Here is a 25,148-nt window from a genome sequence, read left to right on the forward strand (position 1 = left end):
AAGGGGAGGTAATCCACCTGAAATTGTTGTAAATAAATAAAGGTCGGTTGAGAAGCCAGCGACCAGGTTCCCCACTTAACAGACAAGGGAACCACTAACTCTCTTCCAAGTCGCGTTGGTAATGATAGCTAGACAACCCTTCAATTTGAAAGGAAGTCGAGAAAACAAGCAAGCTGTGTTATAACATTATTTTTATGCGATTATGTTAGTTTAGAGATTAAGAACGGATAATAGTGATGAATTAGATTGACGACAGTGTAATAACCCAGAATTAAAAAAAAAACAGAGGAGGAGGAAGACTCCTAACCGGAGTCTTCTTCCTCTCCGTTTATGACGAAATCGGACCGATAGAGTCCGATCAGAGGTAGAAAATCTCCCCTATAAAACCTCCTTCCCTCCCTTATGTCTCTGCAATTGGTTTTGGAGAGATTTTTTTTAGAAATTGAGGGATTTTTCCAAGAGGATCCGCGGGTTCTTAAATGGGAAAAAGGGATTCGCCGGAGCTCTTCTCAACCGCCGGAGCAAGGTAAGCCCCTCCCCTTCTTCCTCTCCCTCTTCCCTTTCTCCCCTGGCCCAAAGCCTCGCCGCCGGCCACCGTCTTCGCCGGAAAATCCATGAACAAGAAATCCCCTGTTTTCCGATCTCTTTTTGATTTTTGCCGGCCGAACCTTGCCGCCGGCCGTCCATTGCTCACCGCCGCCTCCACCTGTTGCCGGATCTCCGGTCAAGCCGCCGAAGCCCGAGCCACCGAGGGGGGGACCTCATGGTCCTCCCCTGTTTCAGCCAAGGGTGGCCGCGGGAAGAAAAGAAGAAGGAGGAAGAAGAAGAAGAAAAGAAAAGAAAAGAAAAAGGGAAAAGAAAAAGAAAAGAAAAAGGAAAAAGAAAAAGAAAAAAAAATAATAAAAAAAGGAAAAGAGAGAAAGAAAAAAATAAAAATAAAAATAAAATAAAATAAAATAAAAAGAAGAGAGAAAAATTTTCTCTCTCCTCTCTCTACCTTCTCTCTCCAGTTTCTCTCTCTAGATTCTCTCTCTATTTTCTCTCTCTAGATCTTTCTCTCTTTTATGAATTTTATCTCTCTAGAGTCTTCCTCTCTCTCTGATTTCATCACGGACCCTAGGATAAAATTGAGATGAAAATAAGATGATCTGAGGTTGCTCCGAAATTCGTGCGGTAGATCTGATCCCAATTCGATCCTATTCAAAATTTGTAACACTTGATTCATATTGAGTCACCCTGATAGGACCTCTGATGATCTCGACCATGATTGCCTCATCGAAAGGATACGAAGATTCTCTCTCCACTTTCTCTCTCTACTTTCTCTCTCTAGAATTTTCTCTCTCTTCATGGATTTTCTCTCTCTAAAAGTATTATGGATCAGTGGAGGATCCAGATACTTAGGTAAATCCTAATTTTGATTAATCCTAAGATAGGTCCTCGATCTGTGTTATTAGGATCAATTATCGATAATTTTCTCCATATATGATCTTTATATTTGATCAGGGTTATGAAGAGATGATTGTCTGCACATGATATCGAGTGAAATATTTTGTTAAAGAAATTCATAAATCAAAGAAGAACATGGATTTCTGTGCTTGGATCAGTCACCAGTAAAGATAAGAATCTCTGTACATGATCACTATTATATATGTGCTATTTTACTGTTGGTCTTGCATCGTTGGTTTTGCATCGTTGGATTTGAGATCGATGAATTTGTTATATCTGAGATACTGTTATTTATTTATGTGATTTTGAGCATGAGTATGTTATATCAATACATATGTATCAGCGATTGATGGCATGATTATATGGGTATGAAATATTACACTGCAAAATTTGAATTGATTAATGAAGTCAAATATTATAGTTTCATGAAAATATAAAGAGAAAGAAAAATATGGTTTGGACTGGCCTTGTCATGTGGAATAGCTTGCCAGGAGCTTATGCCTGGGACAGCCCCCACAGGCTTATGTGTGGAAGAATATGATCCGATAAAGATCATGAAGAATCTGATCCGAGAAAGATCATGAATGATTTGATCCGAGAAAGATCATGGCCACTTTGATCCGAGAAAGATCATGAATATTTCGATCCGAGGAAGATCACAGAAATCGATCCGAATAAAAGATCGTCGCATGATCCTGGTAGTCCAAAGCCAAAGCCAAAGCCAAAGCTTAAGCTAAAGCCAAAAAGAAAGGATTAAAGATGATGTGATAATAGAAGAAAATAGAAAGATAAGACATGAAACAATCGTTGAATAAAATTGTTTCACTTATTTAACATATGATGATGCATCTCTTTTCATAAACAGATAATCTATAAATGTTTGCAGTATTCTGGACAGTGAACATCGACTTTTACGTGTTATTGCCTATCATTATTTTCAGATTATATTATTATATTGGTGTGATATGGGAATTCTTACTGGGCTGTAAAGCTCACACCCCTTCATTTTCTTTTTCTTCTCAGAGTTACAAGATGTCCATGGTTGCCTATGGTATGGATTTGTGAGTGAGCGGATGCATAGATAGAGTACCATTGATACCTGATCAGAGGATTGAAGAAATATTAATTGTAATTATGTAAGTTTTATGAATCATTATTAAAATTAAATATTATGGTTGATAAGGTTGTAATGATTTAATTTGGTCTTGCATATTCTTTAGGACTTGCTTTAAGGAGTATACGACCATCATGTATTCGATCCGGATGTTGGATTCAGGGTATGGCAGACAGAATCCGGGTATCACGTGCAAGCTGGCAGACACTATTCAATCCACGAATGGCACGGAATGGACCCTGATAGCCACTGTCGCTGTGCTAACGCTAACAGACAAAGCATTTGCATTATTGATCGGACTGGGACGTTTTTTTTTTGTTTTTGCTGTACGTCTTTCAGCACCACATCTTTGCAGAGCGGAGATCCTAGAGTGTTTTATCTAAATAATTAAAAAAATTATTTATAAAAATAATTTAATTTTTAATTTATTTATTAAAATAATATAAATCGTATAAAATATCACTCAAAATGATGTTTCATGATGATTATGTTATTATTATTTTTTTTCCATACAAATGTCAAAATAAAATTAAAATTATCATTTCAAATGATAATTTTAATTTTTTTTTACGTTTATATGAAAAAAGAGTAAAAAAAATTAATTAAAATATTATTTTGAATGATATTTTATATAATTTATATTATTTTAATAAATAAATTAAAAATTAAATTAGTTTTATAAATAATTTTTTTAAAAAAAATATTTAGATAAAGAACTCGAAGATCCCACTCGAGATTTGCAGTCCAGCATCTAAAAGATCGCGAGTACTCCTGAAACGTCTGCATCAGGCCGTCCACGCCTGCGCAATTCTGGAGCTCGCTGCTTCGGCTCCCCTTTTTTTTCGCCGGACTAAAGATCACAGAGCTCTTTTCCCGAATAATACAAAAAAAAAACTTTTTTACCAAAATATATTCAAACCAAACTTATTTACCAAAGTGATGTGAGAGGGAAAAACGCCATTTTGAATGGCGTTTTTCCCCCCGCCACGTCACTCCCCATTTCCACGGTGGCATCGTCCAAAAAAAAAAAAAAAAAGGAAGAAACGCCATTCGGAATGGCGCTTTTAAAAACGCCATTCCAAATCAGTAGAGGAGATCTGCTGATCATGCTGCTCAGGAATAACTGATGCTGTCGGATCATCTACGGACTGAGAGACCCGTTCAACTCTCTCATCTGGATACACGGATGGACCTGAAAAAAAAGTATCATACTCATGTGGCCAACTGGTACCCGGTGATGGCATCTGGGGGATGTAGGACGAAGAAGACGCTGCCATCTGTGGATGAAAAGGCGGTGGCATCTGTGCAGCATCGAATGATGACATATGCGGAATATGCGGTGATGGCATATGTGAAGCATATGGTGACGGCGTATAACTCATATCTGGCGCCCGAACTGCTCCATACCAAGGCGCACAGGTATGTGGATCAACACCAATCGCCTCCAATGCTCCGGAACCTGTTCTCTCCATCTCCCGCAGTATCTGAATCCGCTCGTCCTCATCAGTCGTAGATAAAGCACGACGAGTGTCCAACACAAGATCCGACACAGAATCAGTCTATAAAATAAAAATAGAACTGTTAGTATAAAACAATCAGTATAGTGTACAATATAAAACAAAAATATAACACAAATAACATGAAATAATTTTCGTAATCTTACCAAAAGACGTACAGTAGAACTCTCGCCCTCGTATCCAGAAACTGCATACTGAGACTGTCCAATGACTCGCACCGTAATGCTAAAAAACCAAGCCATGTAGTCATCAGTATATGAACGGCCTCTCAAAATAGGATCACCATGAACAATGTGATCTCGACGTGCATCCCAAATATCGATGTACTGTGCATGTCTGATACGCCAGTCGATACGAGCTCTCCCTCGTCGATCAATACGATGAAGTCCCTGGCTGGTATCAAACTGCTCTGGAATGTCCTGAGTCTGACCAAACTGCCGCAGGACACGATCGGGAAGATGCCACTCTACCACATCAAAACAAATAAGTGGCACCCTAGCAGTCCATATGTCGTGTCCAACTGTACACATCTGCGGCAGTATAGCCAATATCCCATCTGTATATGGCTTCCACAAAAACTGATATAATATAATTAAAATAAAAAAAATTAATATAAAATTATAATAGATTATGAATACTGTAAATTGATATTTGTAAAAAATTCAAAATTTACCCGTCTAGATGTATCAACTAATGTATCCAACTGGCATCTATAAACCCGTGCCACTCTTGTCGATACGTGATGAACGTTGAATGCAACGTTCCATCTGTTTCACAGTGTACTAATATTAAATAAATTTAAAATAATAAAATTTAAATAAAAAAAAATATTTCGATACCTGTATCCTAATGGTCCGTCTAGTCTGAATGGAACATCAGGATCCTGCTGCTCTGATGGCATCTCAAGCAACTGTCGTCGTAATGGACTGATAGTCGGCATACGCTCCCATACCCAAATCTGCAAAATTTAAAAATTAAATAAATGATATATCGAATGTAAAATATAATTAAATATTAAAAATTAAAAATTTTAATTCACGTACCTGTAATAATACAAGATAACCGCCAATCTCGCTCTGATCAGCATAGGAACCCCGACACATAGCTCGGTATAGACAAGCTAGTACTGCACTGCCCCAACTGAGTCGACGAGCGAAATCTAAATCCTCTAATAATGGCAAAAACATCAACTTCATCTTATTCGATGAAGTATCAGGTAACAAGACACCACCTAACAATCGCAGCACCTGACCCCTAACATACTGCTGCACCATCTCCTCTGGTGCATCATCCGCAATATGAAAATGACGATAACGATCATCTAAACACTCAATCCTGAGTCGTGAATGATCAAAAAAATGTGCGTCGGGCTCAAACCCTAACAACCGCAAGCACAAAGCCTGCCACTCCGGAATGGAAAGTGTGGGATCAACTCCGGTAACTGGATCTCCATCAACTGGTAGTCCAGTAAGGATGCTGACATCCTGTAAACTGATGGTCGCCTCACCAAATGGAAGATGAAATGTGTGTGTCTCTGGACGCCATCTCTCAAGCATAGCAGTAATAAGACCAACATCCATCTGTATACGACCGATCCGATATACTCCATAAAATCCCAGATATCGTAAATAATCTAACACTCTATCTGGGATATCCTCTGTCCTCCAGAAATCTGCATCGGATCGTCGTAGACGAAGATGTCTGGACTCCTGCAAGAAAATATACTAATTAGATATCGTACATGATTTTTAAAATAAAAATTTAAAAAGTAAATAAGATTGTAATGCTTACGCCGCCATCTAAAATAGTCTGTGATCGATGGTGCTCCTGCAATGTAAGAATGCTGCTGTCTCGGGGACCGGGATATCGTGGATCGTAAGCCATAATACGCTGTCTCAAGCAATATTATCACAGATGTATTAAAAAAAATAGATAATATATTTTAATTTTTTTTTAAATACAATATTATCACACAATACAACTTAAACACAAAATTCAGTTCATCCCAACATATTAAACACGAAAATTCAAATACAATCCCGCCCTGGCCACCGGGGCTGGGGCCGGGCCCACCATCGGGATGCGTGGCTCGCCGCCGGGAAGAATGGCCCGCCGCCGACCGTCTGTGGCCGGCGGCCAAGGAGAAGGGAGAGAGAGAGGAAGAGAGAGAGGAGGGGGCCTCGGTCCACCGCCGGCCGACTGTGGGCGGCGGCCAAGGAGAAGGGAGAGAGAGAGGAAGAGAGAGAGAAGGGGACCGGGGGCCACCGCCGGGACGCGGGACCGGTCGCCAGGATGCGGGACCCGCCGCCGGGACGAGCGGCCCGCCGCCGGCCGTCTGTGGCCGGCGGCCAAGGAGAAGGGAGAGAGAGAGAGGAGGGGGCCGGAGGCCACCGCCGGGACGCGGGGCCCGCCGCCGGGATGCGGGGCCCGCCGCCGGCCGTCTGTGGCCGGCGGCCAAGGAGAAGGGAGAGAGAGAGGAAGAGAGAGAGAGAAAGGAGGGGGCCGGGGGCCACCGCCGGGACGCGGGACGCGGGACCCGCCGCCGGGACGCGGGGCCCGCCGCCGGGAGTCTGTGGCCGGCGGCCAAGAAGAAGGGAGAGAGAGAGAGGAAGAGAGAGAGAGGAAGAGAGAGGAGGGGGCCGGGGACCACCGCCGGGACGCGGGACCCGCCGCCGGGGAGCGCGGCCCGCCGCCGGCGGTATGTGGCCGGCGGCCACGGAGAAGGGAGAGAGAGAAGAAGAGAGAGAGGAGGGAGCCGGGGGCCACCGCCGGGACGCGCGGCCCAGACGGCCGGCGGCCAAGGAGAAGAGAGGGAGAGAGGAAGAGAGAGAGAGGAGGGGGCCGGGGGCCACCGCCGAGACGCGCGGCCCGCCGCCGGGACGCGCGGCCCGCAGCCGGGACGCGCGGCCCGCCGCCGGCCGACTGTGGGCGGCGGCCAAGGAGAAGGGAGAGAGAGAGGAAGAGAGAGAGAGAGAGAGAAGGGGGCCGGGGGCCACCGCCGGGACGCGGGACCCGCCGCCAGGACGCGGGACCCGCCGCCGGGACGCGCGGCCCGCCGCCGGCCGTCTGTGGCCGGCGGCCAAGGAGAAGGGAGAGAGAGAGAGGAAGAGAGAGAGAGAGGAAGAGAGAGAGGAGGGGGCCGGGGGCCACCGCCGGGACGCGGGACCCGCCCCCGGGACGCGGGACCCGCCGTCGGGACGCGCGGCCCGCCGCCGGGACGCGCGGCCCGCCGCCGGCCGTCTGTGGCCGGCGGCCAAGGAGAAGGGAGAGAGAGAGAGGAAGAGAGGAAGAGAGAGAGGAGGGGGCCGGGGCCACCGCCGGGACGCGGGACCCACAGCCGGGGCCTGCGGCCCGCCGCCGGGACGCGCGGCCCGCCGCCGCCAGTCTGTGGCCGGCGGCCACGGAGAAGGGAGAGAGAGAGGAAGAGAGAGAGAGAGAGGAAGAGAGAGAGGAGAGGGGGCCGGGAGCCACCGCCGGGACGCGCGGCCCGCCGCCGGGACGCGCGGCCCGCCGCCGGGACGCGCGGCCCGCCGCCGGGACGCGCGGCCCGCCGCCGGGACGCGCGGCCCGCCGCCGGGACGCGGGCCCCGCCACCAGGATGAGAGAAAGAGAGAGAGGGGAAGAGGGAGAGAGAAAGAGGAAGATGGAGAGAGAGGCAGGAAGAACTCACCGCCGCCGAGACCTCGCCGCCGTGCCGCCGTGCCGCCGTGCCGTCGGAGAGACGCCGGAGAAGATCAAGAAGGGAGAAGGGAGAAGGGAGAAGAGGAGAAGGAGAAGGGAGAAGGAAGAAGGAGAGGGGAAAAGGGATCTGGGAGGGGAAAACGCCATTCTCTATGGCGTTTTCCCCCCTTTTTTTTTTATTTCTTTTAATTAAAAAAATATTTTTTTATAAATATCTTATTCCATATTTTTTCTCAATTTTTAACTTTACACTGTATTTTTTTTTTATCAAATTTTAATTCAAATTAAAATTTAATTTTTCCACCCATTTTTTTTTCTTCATTTAAATTATTTTTTTAAATAATAATGTTTAATTTAATTTATTAATTAAAATATTATTTTTAATTTCAATTACAATTTTAATTTTTATTTCTTATTTTTTTAAGTCACATTGATAAAATATCCTAACAAAGAAAATGTAATTAATTTAATTTTATTTTATTCTTTTATGATATATTTTTTCTAATCTAATTTATAATTTCTATATTTTTAAATTTTAATTTTTATTTTTTTTTATTTTTATCTTTTTTATATTCTACTAGTATTTCTTTTTCTTTTATTTAAAATAATTTTTAAAAATTTATATTTAAATTAATTTTGTTATTTAAAATATAATTTTTAATTTCATTTACAATTATAATTCTTATTTATTAAAATTAAAAATTATAAACTTTGTTCTTCAATTACAATTATAATTTCTATTTTTTTTCAATTCTTTATATTTTTATAAAATTTTTTAACCCTATTTTTAAAAAAATTTTGAATCTTTTTAATAAATTTACTTTTAAATTTCCGAAAGTAATTTGAAATAATATATTTATTTCAATTAATATTTAAAATTTTATTTCTTTTAAATTTTGAATTATAATGCTTGTTCTTTGATTATTTAAAAATTTTTATTTTTTTCAATTCTTTATCTTTTTATGAAATTTTTTTAGGTCATTTTTAAATTTTATTTGAAAATTATTTTAATTAAATTAATTTTATTCTTATAAAATATATTTAAAAAATATTTTTATTTCAATTAAACATTAATTTTTTTTTTTGGTTATAAATTTATAATTGTTATTTTTGTTGACTTTTTAAAAATTTTCACTTTTCAACTTTTTTAACTTTTCATAATTTTTTAACTTTTTAATGTATTTTTTTATCAAAATTTATTTCAAATTTACTTTTTTTAAGTCACATTTATAAAATACCCTAACAAAAAAATTGTAATTAATTCAATTTAATTTTATTATTTTATGATATATTTTTTCTAATCTACTTTATAATTTCTATATTTTTAAATTTTAATTTTAATTTTTTTCCATTTTTATCTTTTTTATATTCTATTAGTATTTTTTTTCTTTTATTTAAAAAATACTTTAAAAATTTATATTTAAATTTATTTAGTTATTTAAAATAAAATTTTTAATTTTATTTACAATTATATTTCTTATTTTTTAAAATTAAAAATTATAAACTTTGTTCTTCAATTTCAATTATAATTTCTATTTCTTTCAATTCTTTATGTTTTTATAAAAATTTTTAACCCTCTTTTTAAAAATTTTTTGAATCTTTTTAAAATAAATTAATTTTAATTTTCGAAAGTAATTTGAAATAATATTTTTATTTTTTTCATATTTCTTTCTCTCCTTTTTTTTATTTTCTATGATAATTTTTTTTTTATTTCTTAAGATTTTTTTTGACATCTTTTAAAAAAAATTTGAAATAAAAAATCTAAATTAATTTTTCTAATGAATTACAAATTCAAATCTTTATATTTTAAATTTCAATCAAAATTAAAATTTTAATTTATTTACTAATTTCAAATTTTAAAAAACAAAATTTTCTAATTTTCCATTCAAAATGGCGTTTTATATTTAAATTAATTTAGTTATTTAAAATATAATTTTTAATTTTATTTATAATTATAATTCTTATTTCTTAAAATTAAAAATATAAACTTTGTTCTTCAATTACAATTATAATTTCTATTTTTTTCAATTCTTTATGTTTTTATAAAATTTTTTAACCCTATTTTTACAAATTTTTTTAATTTTTTTAAAAAAATTAATTTCTAATTTCGGAAAGTAATTTGAAATAATATTTTTATTTCAATTAATCTTTAAAATTTATTTTTTTTTTAATTTTTAATTAAAATTCTTTTTCTTTGATTACTTCAAATTTTTTTTAAAAAATTTTTTAAGATAAATATTTCGAATGATGTTTTTCAATTAAATTTCAAATTTTTATTTCTTTCATATTTCTTTCTCTTTTTTTTATTTTCTATAATAATTTTTTTTTTCTTATGCTTTTTTAAATTAATTACAAATTAAAATCTTTATATTTTAAATTTCAATCCAAATTAATTTTTTAATTTATTTACTAATTCCAAAGTTTAAAAAACAAAATTTTCTATTTTCCCACGATTTTTTCCGGTGGGAAAATTGAAAAACGCCATTTTGAATGGCGTTTTTAAAAACGCCATTCAAAATGGCGTTTTTAAAGACGCCATTTGATATGGCGTTTTTTGATGTTTTTTTTTTTTTTCCTTCGGGCGATGCCAGCGTGGAAATAGGGGCTGACGTGGAAGGGGAAAAAACGCCATTCAAAATGGCGTTTTTTCCTTTTGCATTAGTTTGGTAAATAAGTTTCGTTTTGATATATTTTGGTAAAAAAGTTTTTTTTTCGTATTATTTGGGAAAAGAACTCAAAGATCACATGACTTGTTTCGGGGCAAAAGCAGGGGTGGCATGCCTCGTGTTTTGTTCAAACGCATAGATGGTGAGGCTGGAGTATTGAGTAGGACTCTACCACGTTCCCATAGAAGGCAGCATTGCATGCTGGATGATCAAGCTGGAATAAGTCATGAAGTATAGAGGTACTAGTATAACGCGGGTGTAAATGTGATGCACCTGTTTCTTCATACGTTTGGTGCGCCCGGTGAACTCGGGAAGAAAAGAAAATCTTCGTCTGAGATATTAAAAAAATATTAAATATATGAACGATTGGTCTCAAGTAGATGGCTTGCCCATCTTATCCGGTCCAACTTAAAATTTGGTGGGTCTGGATACTAACAATAGGCCCATGGGTTTTGCTGCGGTGCTTCAAAATTTCTTTCGGTCATTTTTAAAGCTGCAAATAGGTTGGATTGATCCATAATTCGATCCGATCCAAACTCATTTAAAAGATCCATAGAGTCAGATCGAATTCAAAAATTGGAGCCATTCTCTTTTCTGAGTCGGGTCTGGATTTTTTGAATTTGGACCCGATCCGATCAGATCCGTGGAGACTTTTAGGTTAATTTGAATCTTAAGATACATGATCCGACCCGACTCGACCCGATCCGGATCCAAATATAGGATCCGAACCCAGTTAGAGTGACTCACCCAAATAGGGGATTGGACTTGGATCAAAATTTTTCAAACCATTCGATCTTCTCCATCTGATTTTCAAACTAAAAATGTTCAAAATTAAAAAATTTTCAAACCCTTCAGTTCTTTTATTCTGACTGTTGTAACATCTATAACAACCCGAGGAGGAAAGACTAGATAAATTTTTGATAACTTAAATGAAGGGCATCTCGATTACTTCTTCTGGCTTTTTGCTGGACTCAATTTTTTAAATCTTTTGGTTTATGTTTACTGTACCATGAGGTACAAAAGCAAGAGGGCTTCTTGAATTCCAACTTTGTTTTGTTGACTTTAAGAAAATGTCAGCCACAGTATATGCAGTCTCATTTTTAATCATGTACAAATATTTTTCTTGTATGATGTTTTAGATTGGAACAATTATATTATTATATAAAATTTATTTTTTTTTACTTTTTTTCGGTTGTGTGGATTTCTGGAATCTTAACGCTTTTCAAAAATCACTTGTTTCCCTTTGCTATCCAATACAATTAATTATTAGAAGCTACAGTTGGAGGATTGGAGGAAAAAAAATAAAAGAGACATTTCTTAATTGTCATGCAGCATTAGTATTCACTGATGATAGGTTTCAAATAAATTAAACCCGTAACCTGATCCGACCCGAATCGGATCCGCATCTCATAGATTGAGGTCGGGTTATATATGGATCTGACCCGATCTGAATGATCCAATGGGTCAATAAATTTGGCCACAGATCCGTTCTAATCTAATTTTTTATCAGGATGGATATGGGTTCAATATCAAGATCCGATCAAGAAATCGAATTGGGTCGAGATTACTCAAAACCTGATCCGACCCGACTTATTTACAGACCTAATCATTTTACTATTATTTTTTCCTAGCCATCCATTTTTAGATGGATAGTACTGATCTATTGATCATCAACCAATTTTAACTAATTATGTGCTTGACTAGTGTGGTAAATAACTCAAAGTTCAAATATAATATGAAAATTAAAAAGCTAGTGGGGTATTTTGGAAGTCGCATCCCTTCCTCCCACCACCCCCCATGCCTTATTTTTTCTTCCTCTCTCTCAACAAAGCACTACCCTTCCCATTAGGGTCGATGTGTGGTGGCAGAGAGGTAGGCGGTGGGTTCGAGAAATGGAAGAAGAGGAAGAAGAGGGGCACATGTGGCTACAGGAAGGTGAGCGCCGGAGGAGGAGGAAGTGGTGGGGGGGCTCAAGCAATGGAAGGGGAAAGGAGGTGGAGAAGCGAGCAATGGGTTCGATTGGCTGAGAGGTGGGCGGAGGAGGAGGAAGAAATGGAGTGGCTGTGGCGGAGGGCCCGAGCGATCGATAAGTGGACAAAGGAGGAGGAGGACGTAAGCTGGCAAGCCCGAGCACCAAAAAAGTGGGTGGAAGAAAAGGAAAGAGGGTGGCTGCAGTGGAGGGCCCAAGCGATGGAGGAGGAGGATGGGGAGCAGCTTGCGGCGGCAGGAAGGCGGACGGTGAGGAGGCAAGTGAGGGGAGATTGGCGGCGATAAGAAAAAACTATAAAGAAGGAGGAGGAGGATTAAAAAATAATAAAATATTATTTTAAAAAATAATAAAATATAAAAAATGATGGTAAGATAATGTCTTAAATATTTTTTATAATAAAATATTATTAAAGAAGTACTATAGTAAATGCTATAGGTCCATACAACAGGTATGTACCAAGAAAAGGATTGATCTAAAAATTATCAGGTAAAATTAAAAATCGACCCAACCCCATTCGAGATATACATACATGTATACATGCATGCATACATGTATATATATTATTGTGGATTTATACTTCGGCCTACCATCTACTATAAAAAAAGACTATTAGCAACAACATACTACCATCGCTAAAACCCCAACAAAAATAAAAATTTTAAAAATTTATTAGCGACAGCAAATGCCGTTGCTAATACCATCGCTAATAGTTTTTAATTTTTTTTTAAAAAATTATAATTAAATATTTTAAAATCTATTTTAATCACATAATAAGTAATAATATTTTTTAAAATCTATTATAAATACAATAACAATTATTTAACACAATCATAAATATAAAATTAATTATATTATATTAAAAATATAAATTATATAATTTTATAAATTTATACTACTTTACAAGTATCAAAATTACATACATATCAAAAAAAAATCATATAAGATCCTCCTCATCATCCTCCTCATCCTCTTCCTACTTCTGTACGTCCTCTCCAGTAGCTAGTAGATGAGAGTCGGATATCTCAATATCTTATAATAAAAAAAATAAAATATTATTAATATTTTAATACAAAAATATATATATCGATATGAAGATGTATATTTCAATATACTACTTCGATTCTTGAATAGATTATTTCTATATGTTCTATTCGATGATATAGAGCTATAAACACTTCTGGTCTATCATTTGGATGGTTAGATTAAATTTTTACTCCTTATATCTCTTTTTTTGACTTAAACCTAAACATGTGAAGCTTCTAAATATAAAAATTTAAAATAAATAAAAATTATTATTATTAGACTTACCTGTTATGATGGCCGTAACAATGAGCCCAGTTGATTATGCAAATATAGGTCTCGAAGAATTTTAATAACCGTATCGCGGACGACGTCTCAAAAACTCTGAGATTGCTAGCTCCAAAGCCTCTGTACGACCTCTTCCATATGTGCATCAACACACATCTAGGTCGTCAAGCCCTGAGAGGAGTATCGAGCTGTAGGAGGATCGAAGCTGTGGTTGAATCCTATGATCCAGCTCTTACTCACCCCTCTGATGGCCCTGAGCCATCCATCGAAGTCAAGGAAGGGCTGAGAGGATGGATCCTCACCGTGCCGCGATACGAGATACTTCGTATATTTTATCTATACAGTTTAGAAATTCATTAGTGCATATATATCAATATATATAAAAACTTAATGAATAATATTTTAAGTTGTTACCGCGATCTTATCGAGATCGAAGATCTAAGTAATCATCAGTCCTCCTAGACTGGTATGTGGCCTCCCATATCTGCAACTACCCTGGTGCATGACCCAGCTGCCGTATCTATAATAAATAAATAATAAAATTAAATTAATTAAAAAATATATATGATTAATTTAATATAAAATTAATTTAAGTATAGAATTTTTATCGATCTATCGATCATAATATGTGTGCCAATGAAGCCACCAATTTGCTTAATCAAATGCTGCTGGATGGATTGATTCTACCGTGCCCTCTGCTGGCTATCAGAGTACTCCACTGATCGTAAAAGGCCTCCCATATATCCGTCCGCATCCAGTGATCTGTGTAAGACTTTCAGTCCGATGGTGGCTTAGAACTGAAGTACTCTATGGCAGACTGTCGAAGGTTGTACAGTCCATCCTAGAACCTCCACGTGACCACCTCTTCGAAGGTCTAATGATCAGATTCCTCATCCTGAAGAGTCTCGAATCGATGGTACCCTATAGTAGAAACAACCATATATTAATAAATAGAATATAAATCTACCATGAATTTAAACATTAAACATCTTTAACTTATCAGGAACATCTTTCAAGCTGCATCATGAGCCCCCGATGGCCAACTGGAGAACTTGTTCACTGGCTCTGACATCAATCATCGAATAATGTCGATAACCACACGACGTACCCCAGGCTCTATAAATGTATTGTAAAATTTATTTTGAACAATAAATGTTGGACTCTAAAATGGCTAAAGTTTAAACATATTCGGTAAAGATATATAGTACTTACATGCAATTTTGAATGTGGACGAGCTCTTTATCCTCCAATCGAGTTGGAGGTGCCACGAGCCGGATAGATCCTCTACCACGTTGCTGACTCTGAGAGTCGAACGCTGCTCCATGTGAGTATGGGGTTACCGGTGACCCCATGTCTTCTAAATCTGAAAGTATCAAGATATCATAAAAAATATTATATTAGATAATAAAAAATAAAATAATATAAAAGAGAATATCTAAAGTATCAAAATTTATCGCATGATATGTATGCTGCAAAACCATGCGAGCTAGCTACATAAGAGCTCTCTTCTTGGCTATGACGGCATCGATCTCGAAAAGCCATCTACCACAGATCAAGGACAACATCAAAAAAGTTATATATGTTCATAAAATCTAATCGGATATATATGAATAAAGTCGACTTCCATCCTTTAGAAGGCAACCATAAGAATATAGGGACATAAAAGTCAATTCGACTTCCACTGCATCTGATACTATCTATTTAAAATGATGCAAGACAAGTATTTAGATGTTTGGTATCCTTCAGATGGGTGGTAATTCAAGACAAATATTTAAAATAAGTCAAAAAGTCAGAAGTTCATCACAAGTGAGAAGCACTATTCATCGGCCTCTTTAGATGTTTGGTACTCCTCGAATTCTTCGTCTGATTCTTTCACTTCCTCCTCTTCTTCCACTTCTTTCTCTTCTTCCTCTTCTTCACCTTCTTAAATAGGATACTCTTTAAAAACAAACTCAATATGATCTACCTCCTCATGTTGGCCTTTATGTAGGAGAATTTCTGGAATATCCAACTCTACATCTATTAAATGCTGATGAACTCTTAATATTTCATCCTCCCAAAAGTATTCTAGTAAATGAAGCTCTTCTTCTTCTTCGAGCTCATAATGAATGGCTTGAGACTTAACCTTACATACTGCCCATCAATCTTTCCTTCCTCTCTTCCTTGATAGAAAAGGAGTATAATATACTTGAAAAGCTTAATAGGCTAGCACAAAGGGATCATTGACATATGCTTTTGATCCATGTTTGATTTTAATAAGCCCATGCCATAGATCCATGTTTGACTCTGGCTTTATTTTTCACTTTCTTTTTGAGACTGTAAATGTATCTTTCAAATGGATACATCCATCTGTATTGCACTGGTCCCCCTATCTTAGCTTCATATGTCAAATAACAGTGTACCAAATATTATCGAAAATATTTTTTTCAATGTACATGACGTCAAGATTATGACGGATTAAATTGATTGACCAGTACAGTAATTTTCAGAAGATACTACACTTCATCCAGTTATGAGTTCCACCAAACCTTCAAGATTTTTGCTTATCAAATAGTATGCCAAACTGGACTTCATCTATTTGGGATATTCTCTGAAACACTTCCATACCACTAAGACATGGGGGTCTACGGTCCTTCTCTATGTTATTCTTTCTGAAATTGGATAGTCAATTAACCAATGAACATAATTCTTCGATCTGTATAAAAATATATAAATATACGGATGCCGTAAAATATATATATTAATTAAAAGATGGATCTATCGTTATATGCAATGCAATATTTTTAAAATTTTTAAAATACTAAGTTTCTAAATAAAGGACATCATTACAAATAGGGACGGTCAAGATGCGCGTCCCATGCATGTGGACTTAGAGTATGTCAAACAACTAGACCGTGCGAGCACACCAGTATAGCATCCAGGCAAATTTCATCCTGGAGGTTCCAAAATATCGAGCAGGATTACAAATAAAGATAGAAATGGGCTGAGGTGGGCCAGGCCACAACCCTCCTTAAGTCCGGTCCAAAAATTTTTTTCAGACTTCGGGTCGGGCCTAGAGCCTAGAGTCCAATCGTCGAGTTACTCCGACCGTCATCGAAGTAGATGAGTAGACCAGAATCGGTCCGACCATAGTCCAACCTCAAACCCCTATCGTCGAAGGCAGTTGGGCTACTCTCGCCAGAGAGCTTCTCAAAATAGTTCCACCTTTCGAGAATAATATTAATTTAAATAATATTATTTATAATTTTATTAATAATAATATTTAAATTAATAATATTTAAATTTAAATATTATTAATTTAAAATTAATCAGATAAATATAATTTTAAATATTAAAAATTTAAAAAGATGAGAACGGGTTATAACGACGGCGATGAAGCCGTCGCTAAAAATCACCTGGCAGCTCCGACGGCGGTGCGAGTCTGGCAGCAGGTCAGCAGCATGGTGCTCAGGCGGCTAGGCATCCGAAGGGGAGAGGCAGGGGCGACGGTCCGATGGCACGGTATGGGAAGAAGAAGGGAGGTCCGATCCGACAAGGGGAAGCCTGATCCGACAGGGCACGACAGTGGGGAAGCAAAAGGGGAGGTCGAGAAGATGAGGGGAGGCCAGACCGCGGGATGCCAGTGCCAGGACATGGTCGGCAGCATCAAGGAAGAAAGGGGTGGGGCTCAGAAAGCTTCGATCCGATGCGGAGATGCCGGATCCAAGGCGGGGACGGCAGTGCAAGGCTGGGAGACGGCAGTTGGGGCCTAGGGAGGTGGGCTGAGGGCTCTGGGCTCCGAGCTCGAGAAGGTGGCCGAAGGCTCGAGGAGATGGTCGGAGGCTCGGAAAAGCCCAATCCGACAGCAAGGGAAAAAGGGGGACCGAAGGCGGTCGGGGGGAGGTAGGCCGGGGGCTTAAGGAGGTGGGTCGGAGGCTCGGGGAAGGGAAAATCGGGGGGAGGGGGTCGATTACCGATGGGGAAAGCAACCCAGAAAATGAGAGAGGAGTGGGGAAAATGAGGGTACGTGGGGAAATAAAAAAGGAGAAAAAATTTGGGGTTATTAGCAATGAAAAAAGGCGTCGCTAATAAGATCACTCCGTCACTAATAATTCTACAGTCAAAATAAAAAAATATATATATTTTTTATTAGTGATGCAACTTGCCATCGCTAAAAGCCAAACATATTATCGTTAATTTTTTTTTTTTTGCAACGGTATAATTATTGGTTGTCATTTACCATTGATAAAAAGCATTATTAGCGACAGCAAAATTGCTGTCTCTAATAGCCATTGATAAAGATCATTTTTCTTGTAGTGATCCTTGGCTCCAGCAAATCTATGAAAAATGGACGCTTGTCGGATTACAGATATATGACAGACATGAAGGTTGCCGGACAACCCATTGAGTCAGTAGCGGTCTCGTGGACCTCGGTCTTAGACAATCTATTTTAGCTTCTTGATCGATTTATTCAACATCATCTGAGATCAACACGTGCTCCACGATCTCCAAGATCTCGACCTTGGATGATCTATCTCAGCTCGTCTGTATCCGAGCTATGCTTTCCACCGACAGATCTATCTCTCCCTCTCCTAAATTGAGAAATTTCAGATAAAGTAGAATTCCTCCGCAATCGAGTCTTTCGTAAAAGAAAAATATCTTATCCAAATCAATCTACGCGACAAATCCGAAAAATTATCAAGGCTCCAAAGCGGATACGACTCCAATTCCTTCCTTATAAATAAAAGGGCTCTAGGACCTTCAAAGTAAACTCTCGACTCCCTACTCTCTCCTTCTCATTATTCTCCTTCTCCTAACTAAAGCATCGGAGGGTCTTCATCGAAGAATACCCCGATGAGGACTTCTTGCAGGTATTCAGGCAAAGCTCCAACAGCAGTCTCATTTCAGCCATCTTCACCTCAGCGACCAATCTCAAGTGGGGAGATCAGGAGCAACATATGTAAACTAATTATATTTTATATTAATAAAATTTTTATACCATATGTTATTGATTATATTAATATCAGATCTACCGGGCGAGCATGGGATGGATCTTTCAAGATCAGATCTAGTTTGGATGACAAATAGAGGCCCGACGTCTGTGCTAGATTAGGCTTGGGAATAAACATCAGGCCTAATTTTTCGCTATAGGGCCCGGCCGGCTCCAGCGATCAATTCACTCCAATTGATAGAGGGGAATCAACAAAGAGTAGCACACGGTAGATCTGCTCCTTATTGAAACATATTGAAAAAAAAAAAAATCCAAACCGAAAGAAGAGTTGAAATGGGAGAGCTTCAAAGCTTCTGTTATATGTCATAGAAACTCTGGACTGAACAACTTTATCCAGCTACTAGTCCCTCGCAGAAACAGTGAAACAGAAACTAACCGTCACCCAAACGCAGAAACGACAAAGTGAAGTTAATTGGTAAGCCATGGGCCCATTGAACGATTTTTACGGTGGACTAGCCTGGGACCCCGTGAGCAACTTTTGTACGTGCTGCCCGAACAATTTTTGCTGCGTCCACCAACCCTTGAGTTAATACCTGTCCACGGCTCGCTGTAGAAGTTTAAAGTCAGATCACCGGTAAGCATAGCTACAAGAGGATTACCGGAGACCTTCGAGGCTCCGGCTCACCAGGTCAACCGGACGGACTGTATTATAGTTAGAAATATTTAATAAATATAAAAATATTTTGAATATCATATTTTAACTCACATAGATATACAGGTGTAGCCAAAAGAAAATAACCATAAGTCATCCCTAATCTTTTTTTTTTTAAATATTTATGTAGTGTAGAAAAGATATAGAGCTTGCATGTGTTTTTGGTGAACTTATAAATGTCAAAAGAAATAAATAAAATGTTCTCACTTTTTTAGTTTTGTGTCAAACATAAAATTTTCTAAATTAATTTAAAAATTTGTTGATCTGTTTTTAAATTAATTCAGATTATAAAGTTTTGAAAATATCCAAAATATATGAAAGAGAGAAAAAACTATTTTTTAATGAAAAAAATGATTATGAAATATAGCAATGTGTATGAAAGAATTCTAACATATACCTCTACAGTATCATAATATGACAAATCAGAATATTAACTCACAAGAGGTTAGAATATTAGGATCGATTAAAACATTTTTCTGGCACGATTGTCTGAATTGATTAACCTAATTAATTTGGATTGTCCAAGTCACCAATTTTCTGATGTTAAAAAGAAATCAAATTAGCCAAGAGCCCTGTACCAAAAAAAAAAAATAGTCAAGAGTCTATTCCACTAATTTTTTTAATACAACCAATCAATCCAGTCCGGTTTTTATAGCTCTGCTAGAAAAATACTATGACAATTTAAAGGTCAAACTGTCATTTCTGTCGTGAACTACCGCTTCATATCCTCGCTGTGAATTGTGATGGTCTTTCTTTTCTTTATTAAATGTAAATAACTAATGGCTGGCATCTAGATCCAGGGACCTTAACCGTCGTATTTGGGCTTCTCCAAGAGGACGGACGCTTGTTTCACGTGAGTGCGAACGCTTCGAATAAAAGTAGAGGACTGAAATCGAAATAAAAGTGAGTAATATTTTTTTTAATAACTTGATCGGAGAAAATTTTATTTTATTTTAAATTTTAAGAAGAAATGGAAATGATCCGATTCCTCTTCAATTCAATCCGAACCCATTCTAGTAGATTGAGATCTCATTCCATTGGAATAGTAATTAAAAAAAAAACATCGAAACAGATCCTTCCATATCCTCTCTCCATACCCCCATCACTGCTAACTCCATCGTGCCATCGACTTCGAGAGAGCCGTGCTCGTGGGTGCCGACAAAGAAGCAAGACCGACGGCGACCAACTCGACGATGAACCGACAAGAGGAAAGAGAGGAGGCCGGCTTGCAACGGTGACTTGCGGCGATGGAAGAGGATGCAGAGGGTGGTTGCACGGGGTGGGAGAGGTGCGGGAGGCACTCGGGACTGGAGAAGGGAGAGGAGGCGAGGGGGTTTAGTGGTGCTAAAGCCAGGGGAGGGGAGGAGATTTAGTGGTGCCGGAGCCGGAAGAGAGGAGGGATTTGATGGTCACATGAAGCCAGATGCAGTGCGGATAGTAGGTGCCGTGCAGACGGCGATGGGACGGGGCCGTGGTGAGGGTGGTATAGTGGCGGGAGGAAGGGGGTCTGCGGCGGAGAAGAAGAAGTGCAGAGAGGGGGCGTGCCTTCCTTCCTTCATCTCTTTTTTTTTATTTTATTTTTTTTATTTTTATAAAATTATTTATATTTTATATTTTATTATATAAAATATTTCATCTTTTATTTAAAAATTTTTAATTTTATATAAAAATTTATTTTAATTTATATTTTCAAAAAAATTTTGAGACTGGATTTATCATTTTTTTTAACTTAAAGAGAAGTTGTGAGCCACAGTTATTCTATTTATAGGGAGGAGTTAGATTTTTTTTTTGATAAATAAAAAAATTTAAATTTATTAGTTTGATAAGTTTAGACCACTGCTATAATTAATCAGAGATTTAAACCGATCTATTGATCTAAAATAAGAGATGTATCCAAAATAATATTTCATTTCAATTTTTATCTTTAAATGAACTAAATAAAAATAATAAAAATTATCTATTTTAACTTTAATTTTGATCATAAATTAAATATTTTAAAATTTTAATTATTTTAATTTTTATTTTTATAATATTTAATTTTGATTCCAATTTTAATTACGAATCAAACATCCTGACAGCGTATCTGGCCGCCTCCAAAGAAAAAAAAAAAAATTGCTGCATGTTTCACGTGAGTGCGCGTTCTCAGAGTGAGCTATGTTCGTGCAATGCTTATAGTTTTGAGTTTTTTATTCTCTTTTTTTATTAGTATATCAATGAACAGGTACGGAACTTGCCGGAGACCCCGGAGTCAGATTTTAAGGGCATACAAACCAAATATAATATATAAATAAACTAGGTGGCTACGAAATATTTGACGGAGAATATACATGAAGAATCTTTCGTGGAAGGAGGAAAAGCATTCGTGTCAATTAAGGGATAACATTCCCTTCTTTAGCATCTATGAGTTCTCTACTCTTGTAAAAAAAAAAAGAAAAAGAAAAAAAGATCAATATAATGCAAGGTGTGCGCATGAAGCTTGAAAAATATTTTTTTTATTTTTTAGCATTATGCTTAACCTGAAGGTGTGATGTAAAAAGGGCCACGTCAACATACCTATAGCCACATTTGTTCAATCCAAACGGGCGATAGAGACTTGTCCCGCATAATTTCCACCTAAGATATGCAACTTTTGTGGGCACCAGAAGCGCTAAGCACGGACTTTTGTGAAAGAAGAAGGGGGAGAAAAAAAAACACGGTTTAACAGAAACATTTTTTTCTGTTTTAAAAACTGTTATTTCCGTAATTATTTTAAGATTAAAAATTTAAAACCTGTTGTTTGAAATAAATAATGGCCATTATAACCTTTATAACGGCCAGTGGTGATTCACGTGGAGAGCCGTTATAACGTGATAACTCGTTAGGTAAACGTATTGGTTAATTCGTATAACAAACTATGGTTGATACCATGCAAACCATCCATTAAGACCCGAAAGTGACACATCTAATCGACAAGCGAAGAAACGGACCTGAATCACGTGCGACACGAAGCACAAGTTAGGGATGTAGAGGTAGGTGGTAAAATAATATTCATAAGTCCACGTGATTCTAGTACCTATTATAATTTATAGGACGTTACGGATGTCAAACCTACTTGAGGAGCTACGGCCCATAGCACATACAAACTTGTGATCGTCGCTGAGAACACCCCATGTTTTTTATGCGTCAGCTTTATCGCCTGCAACTCTTGGCTTCACCTCTTTCGCCAACTCCAGTGCTCGCACATGGTCAGGTTTACATCAAGGAAAAAGACGACGCTGAAGCAGATGGGGCTCCTTGCTGGCGTGCCAACAAGAGATAGGCCGAGCACAACTGTCGAGATTGCAGGCCTAGTGCACGGTCCACCATGAGCTCGTTCCAGTCATCCATCATGGCCCGGTTCAAGCGTGCAATGAATCCCCGCCTCCTTTCCTCACAGTACTGCAAGAACCGCGCATTGTCGAAGTAGTTGCTGTCATCCCAACACGAAGTACTGGGTGTGATGGAAAAATCATAGTGGTTCAAGGGATGCACTAGACGGGCCGCCATGGTCAGGTACTCCATCATGGCATTCAGGAGCGATCGAGGGGCCCTGCCCTGCCCGTTCCGGAGCCACACCTGAGCCATGGCCCGTTGCACCGCCGAGGCCAGCGACATCTTTACGTCGGCCTGCGCCATGAGACTAGGGCTGACGTGAATCATGAAGTCACCGGAGCCACGGCCGGGGCTCACCGCGACGACCTCAGGGAGGTCCTGGTCGGCCAGCTGAAGGGTGACTTGGCGGACGGGCTTCTTGGGGTACAGCTCGTTGGGGTAGAGCAGTCGCTCGATGAAGTCGCTGGAGTTGAGGACGAGCCGGGCGGCTCGGCCGTTGGAGACGAACATGAGGTTGAAACGGCGGCCGGCGACGGTGTGCGTGTCAGCGCTGAGAATGGTAATCTCGAAGCCTTTGGCGGCTTCGTAGTTTGCCCAACCGGAGACGGCGGCGAGGCTGACGAAGGCAACAAAACGGATGAGGAGCGTGAGGGTGGAGGGTGAGGCGAAGGTTTCAGCGGAGTTGGGGACCATGATGGGAGGAGGATGGTTGGTGGGAGTGGGGATAGCCTTTGGGAGAAGAGGATGCTCCATTTGCCCGAGACTCAACGAAACTTAGACTGCTTCTAGTTTAAGTAACAAAGGGTCTGGTGTAAAACTCTTCGTATATAGACAAGTTATCATGTACAAATAGAAAGTGTCTTTTCAACCTAATGATCATCACCTACTGCCAATCATTCACCTCCCAAAGCATTACCATCACTTTCTGCGATTTTTTCTTCCCATTTTCTTTCGAGCGGTAGGTAACTCAATTTAGAGCTTATCCTTTTGCTCCTGTGGCTGGCAATGGCCTTTTGGGACACGGCTGCGGCTGTTCTGTTGTCGCTTATGGGGGGCGGGAGAGAGCGCTAGCTTGCAGGTTATGTACGTACCTTAGGGGAAGGCAACAGGGGACGTTGCAACGAGAATCGATACTAGAGACCGGCCCTTCTGCATTGACGCCCATCTGACCGATGAGCGAGGGGCGTGTCGTCCGCATCTGGACGGACGGGAGGCGGCCGGTGATTGAAGTTCTTGTCGGAACGTAAATTAAATTGGGAATGGGCTTGCGGTGTTTCGTACCAGCCAGGTGGTGAACATTTTTTTGACGATGAGGAGAGCGAGCCAAGGGCCAATCCGGATCCGAGTAATTTTTTGCGAGTTAAGTAGATGTTGGTAGGACAACTACAACGTCCAATGGTTGGTAGGAGGATGTACGTCCTCCCTCTCGGTGCATGTGATTTGGTCGGCCGACATCTCACGTCTGTTGATTCGAGATGTACACCGGAGGATACTATGATGATCCTCAAATAGTTCAGCTGGTGTCATGTCCTCCTTTTGTATAACTGTTTCCCTTTTTTGGGCACTGGTTTGTCACAGTGCCGAAGATTGTGCATGCAAGCGGCTTGGCTTGTACATGCATGCTTGTTTGAATGTATGTGTTTGCAACGAAATTTTATTAAATGATTAATGGTTTTGCCTACTTGGAGTGGAGTCAGGGGACTGTTAGCCAAAGCTACAGAGTGCTCTGGTACTCGATAAGAAGATTTATTTCTTCCTTTTCAATTATCAGTATTGAAACACTTGGGAATCCTGTAATTAATTTTAGGATGCAGATTCTCTGCGGTATTCAAAAACTATCGTAGAATGCTATACATAATTGGATATCATCCATGTTAAGATGGACAGCCGCACATTCTTATGTGCATGTATTTAAAAAAATTAAAAAATATACATATATAAATCCTCAGAGTTTTTGAACAATTTAAATGATTGTCCATTTTATGATGGACCGCATCTAATTATATACAGTATTTTACAATATTTTTTGAGTACCACAGAGAATTTCGTTCTTTAATTTTATTTTATTGAATCTGAATTTTCCTAATATTATATATTTTCATGAACTCTTGAGCTCATATCTACGTCGGTATCGCAAATCCTACTTCTGATGCTCCCACGGCTTCTGGTATATAACATTCCTCTTTTTTTTTGTAAGTTCCATCCGTCACAAAGAGGGGGTTCTGATGAAACTTTAGTTTCCCTGTCTGTGTGATAGATTTGTATGTATAAAAGTATTGAAGAGTAAATTCACTTAATTCATCTATTTAGTGATGCGATTTTGGGGTTGGTCTAATGGAGCTACTAAATGATGGATATGTTTCTTGGAATATTTTACCGGGTTTTAAAAATAAATTTTATTTTTAGTTATTAAAAAAAAAAGGATACTGAAAA

General features: G+C 38.8%; 2 protein-coding genes across 2 annotated transcripts; both read right to left on the bottom strand.

Moving 5' to 3' along the window:
- Nucleotides 1–3,624: 3,624 nt before the first annotated feature.
- Nucleotides 3,625–7,882, bottom strand: LOC140856318 (serine/threonine-protein phosphatase 7 long form homolog). Its single transcript, XM_073253426.1, has 7 exons — nt 7,748–7,882; nt 5,869–5,967; nt 5,121–5,786; nt 4,917–5,035; nt 4,751–4,844; nt 4,224–4,655; nt 3,625–4,119 (listed from the first exon to the last, which is right to left on the bottom strand). The coding sequence occupies exons 2-7, from the start codon at nt 5,959–5,961 to the stop codon at nt 3,625–3,627; spliced, it is 1,899 nt and encodes a 632-aa protein (XP_073109527.1). The 5' UTR covers nt 5,962–5,967; nt 7,748–7,882.
- Nucleotides 7,883–22,283: 14,401 nt separating this feature from the next.
- Nucleotides 22,284–23,629, bottom strand: LOC105041004 (uncharacterized). The gene has a single exon (XM_010917785.4). The coding sequence runs from the start codon at nt 23,466–23,468 to the stop codon at nt 22,596–22,598; it is 873 nt and encodes a 290-aa protein (XP_010916087.1). The 5' UTR covers nt 23,469–23,629; the 3' UTR covers nt 22,284–22,595.
- Between the last annotated feature and the right edge of the window lie 1,519 nt (nt 23,630–25,148).

This window comes from Elaeis guineensis, chromosome 3, assembly GCF_000442705.2.
Source record: "Elaeis guineensis isolate ETL-2024a chromosome 3, EG11, whole genome shotgun sequence".
In the NCBI taxonomy this organism is placed as follows: Eukaryota; Viridiplantae; Streptophyta; class Magnoliopsida; order Arecales; family Arecaceae; genus Elaeis; species Elaeis guineensis.

Bases quoted from the DNA above. Each gene is read 5' to 3' on its own strand.
- LOC140856318 (XM_073253426.1), bottom strand. From the start codon at position 5,961: ATGGCTTACGATCCACGATATCCCGGTCCCCGAGACAGCAGCATTCTT. The intron at 5,036-5,120 runs GTACGTGAATTA...TAAATTTTGCAG, and splicing joins GTTATCTTGTATTATTACAG to ATTTGGGTATGGGAGCGTAT. The intron at 4,120-4,223 runs GTAAGATTACGA...TTTATTTTATAG, and splicing joins GTTCTACTGTACGTCTTTTG to ACTGATTCTGTGTCGGATCT.
- LOC105041004 (XM_010917785.4), bottom strand. From the start codon at position 23,468: ATGGAGCATCCTCTTCTCCCAAAGGCTATCCCCACTCCCACCAACCAT.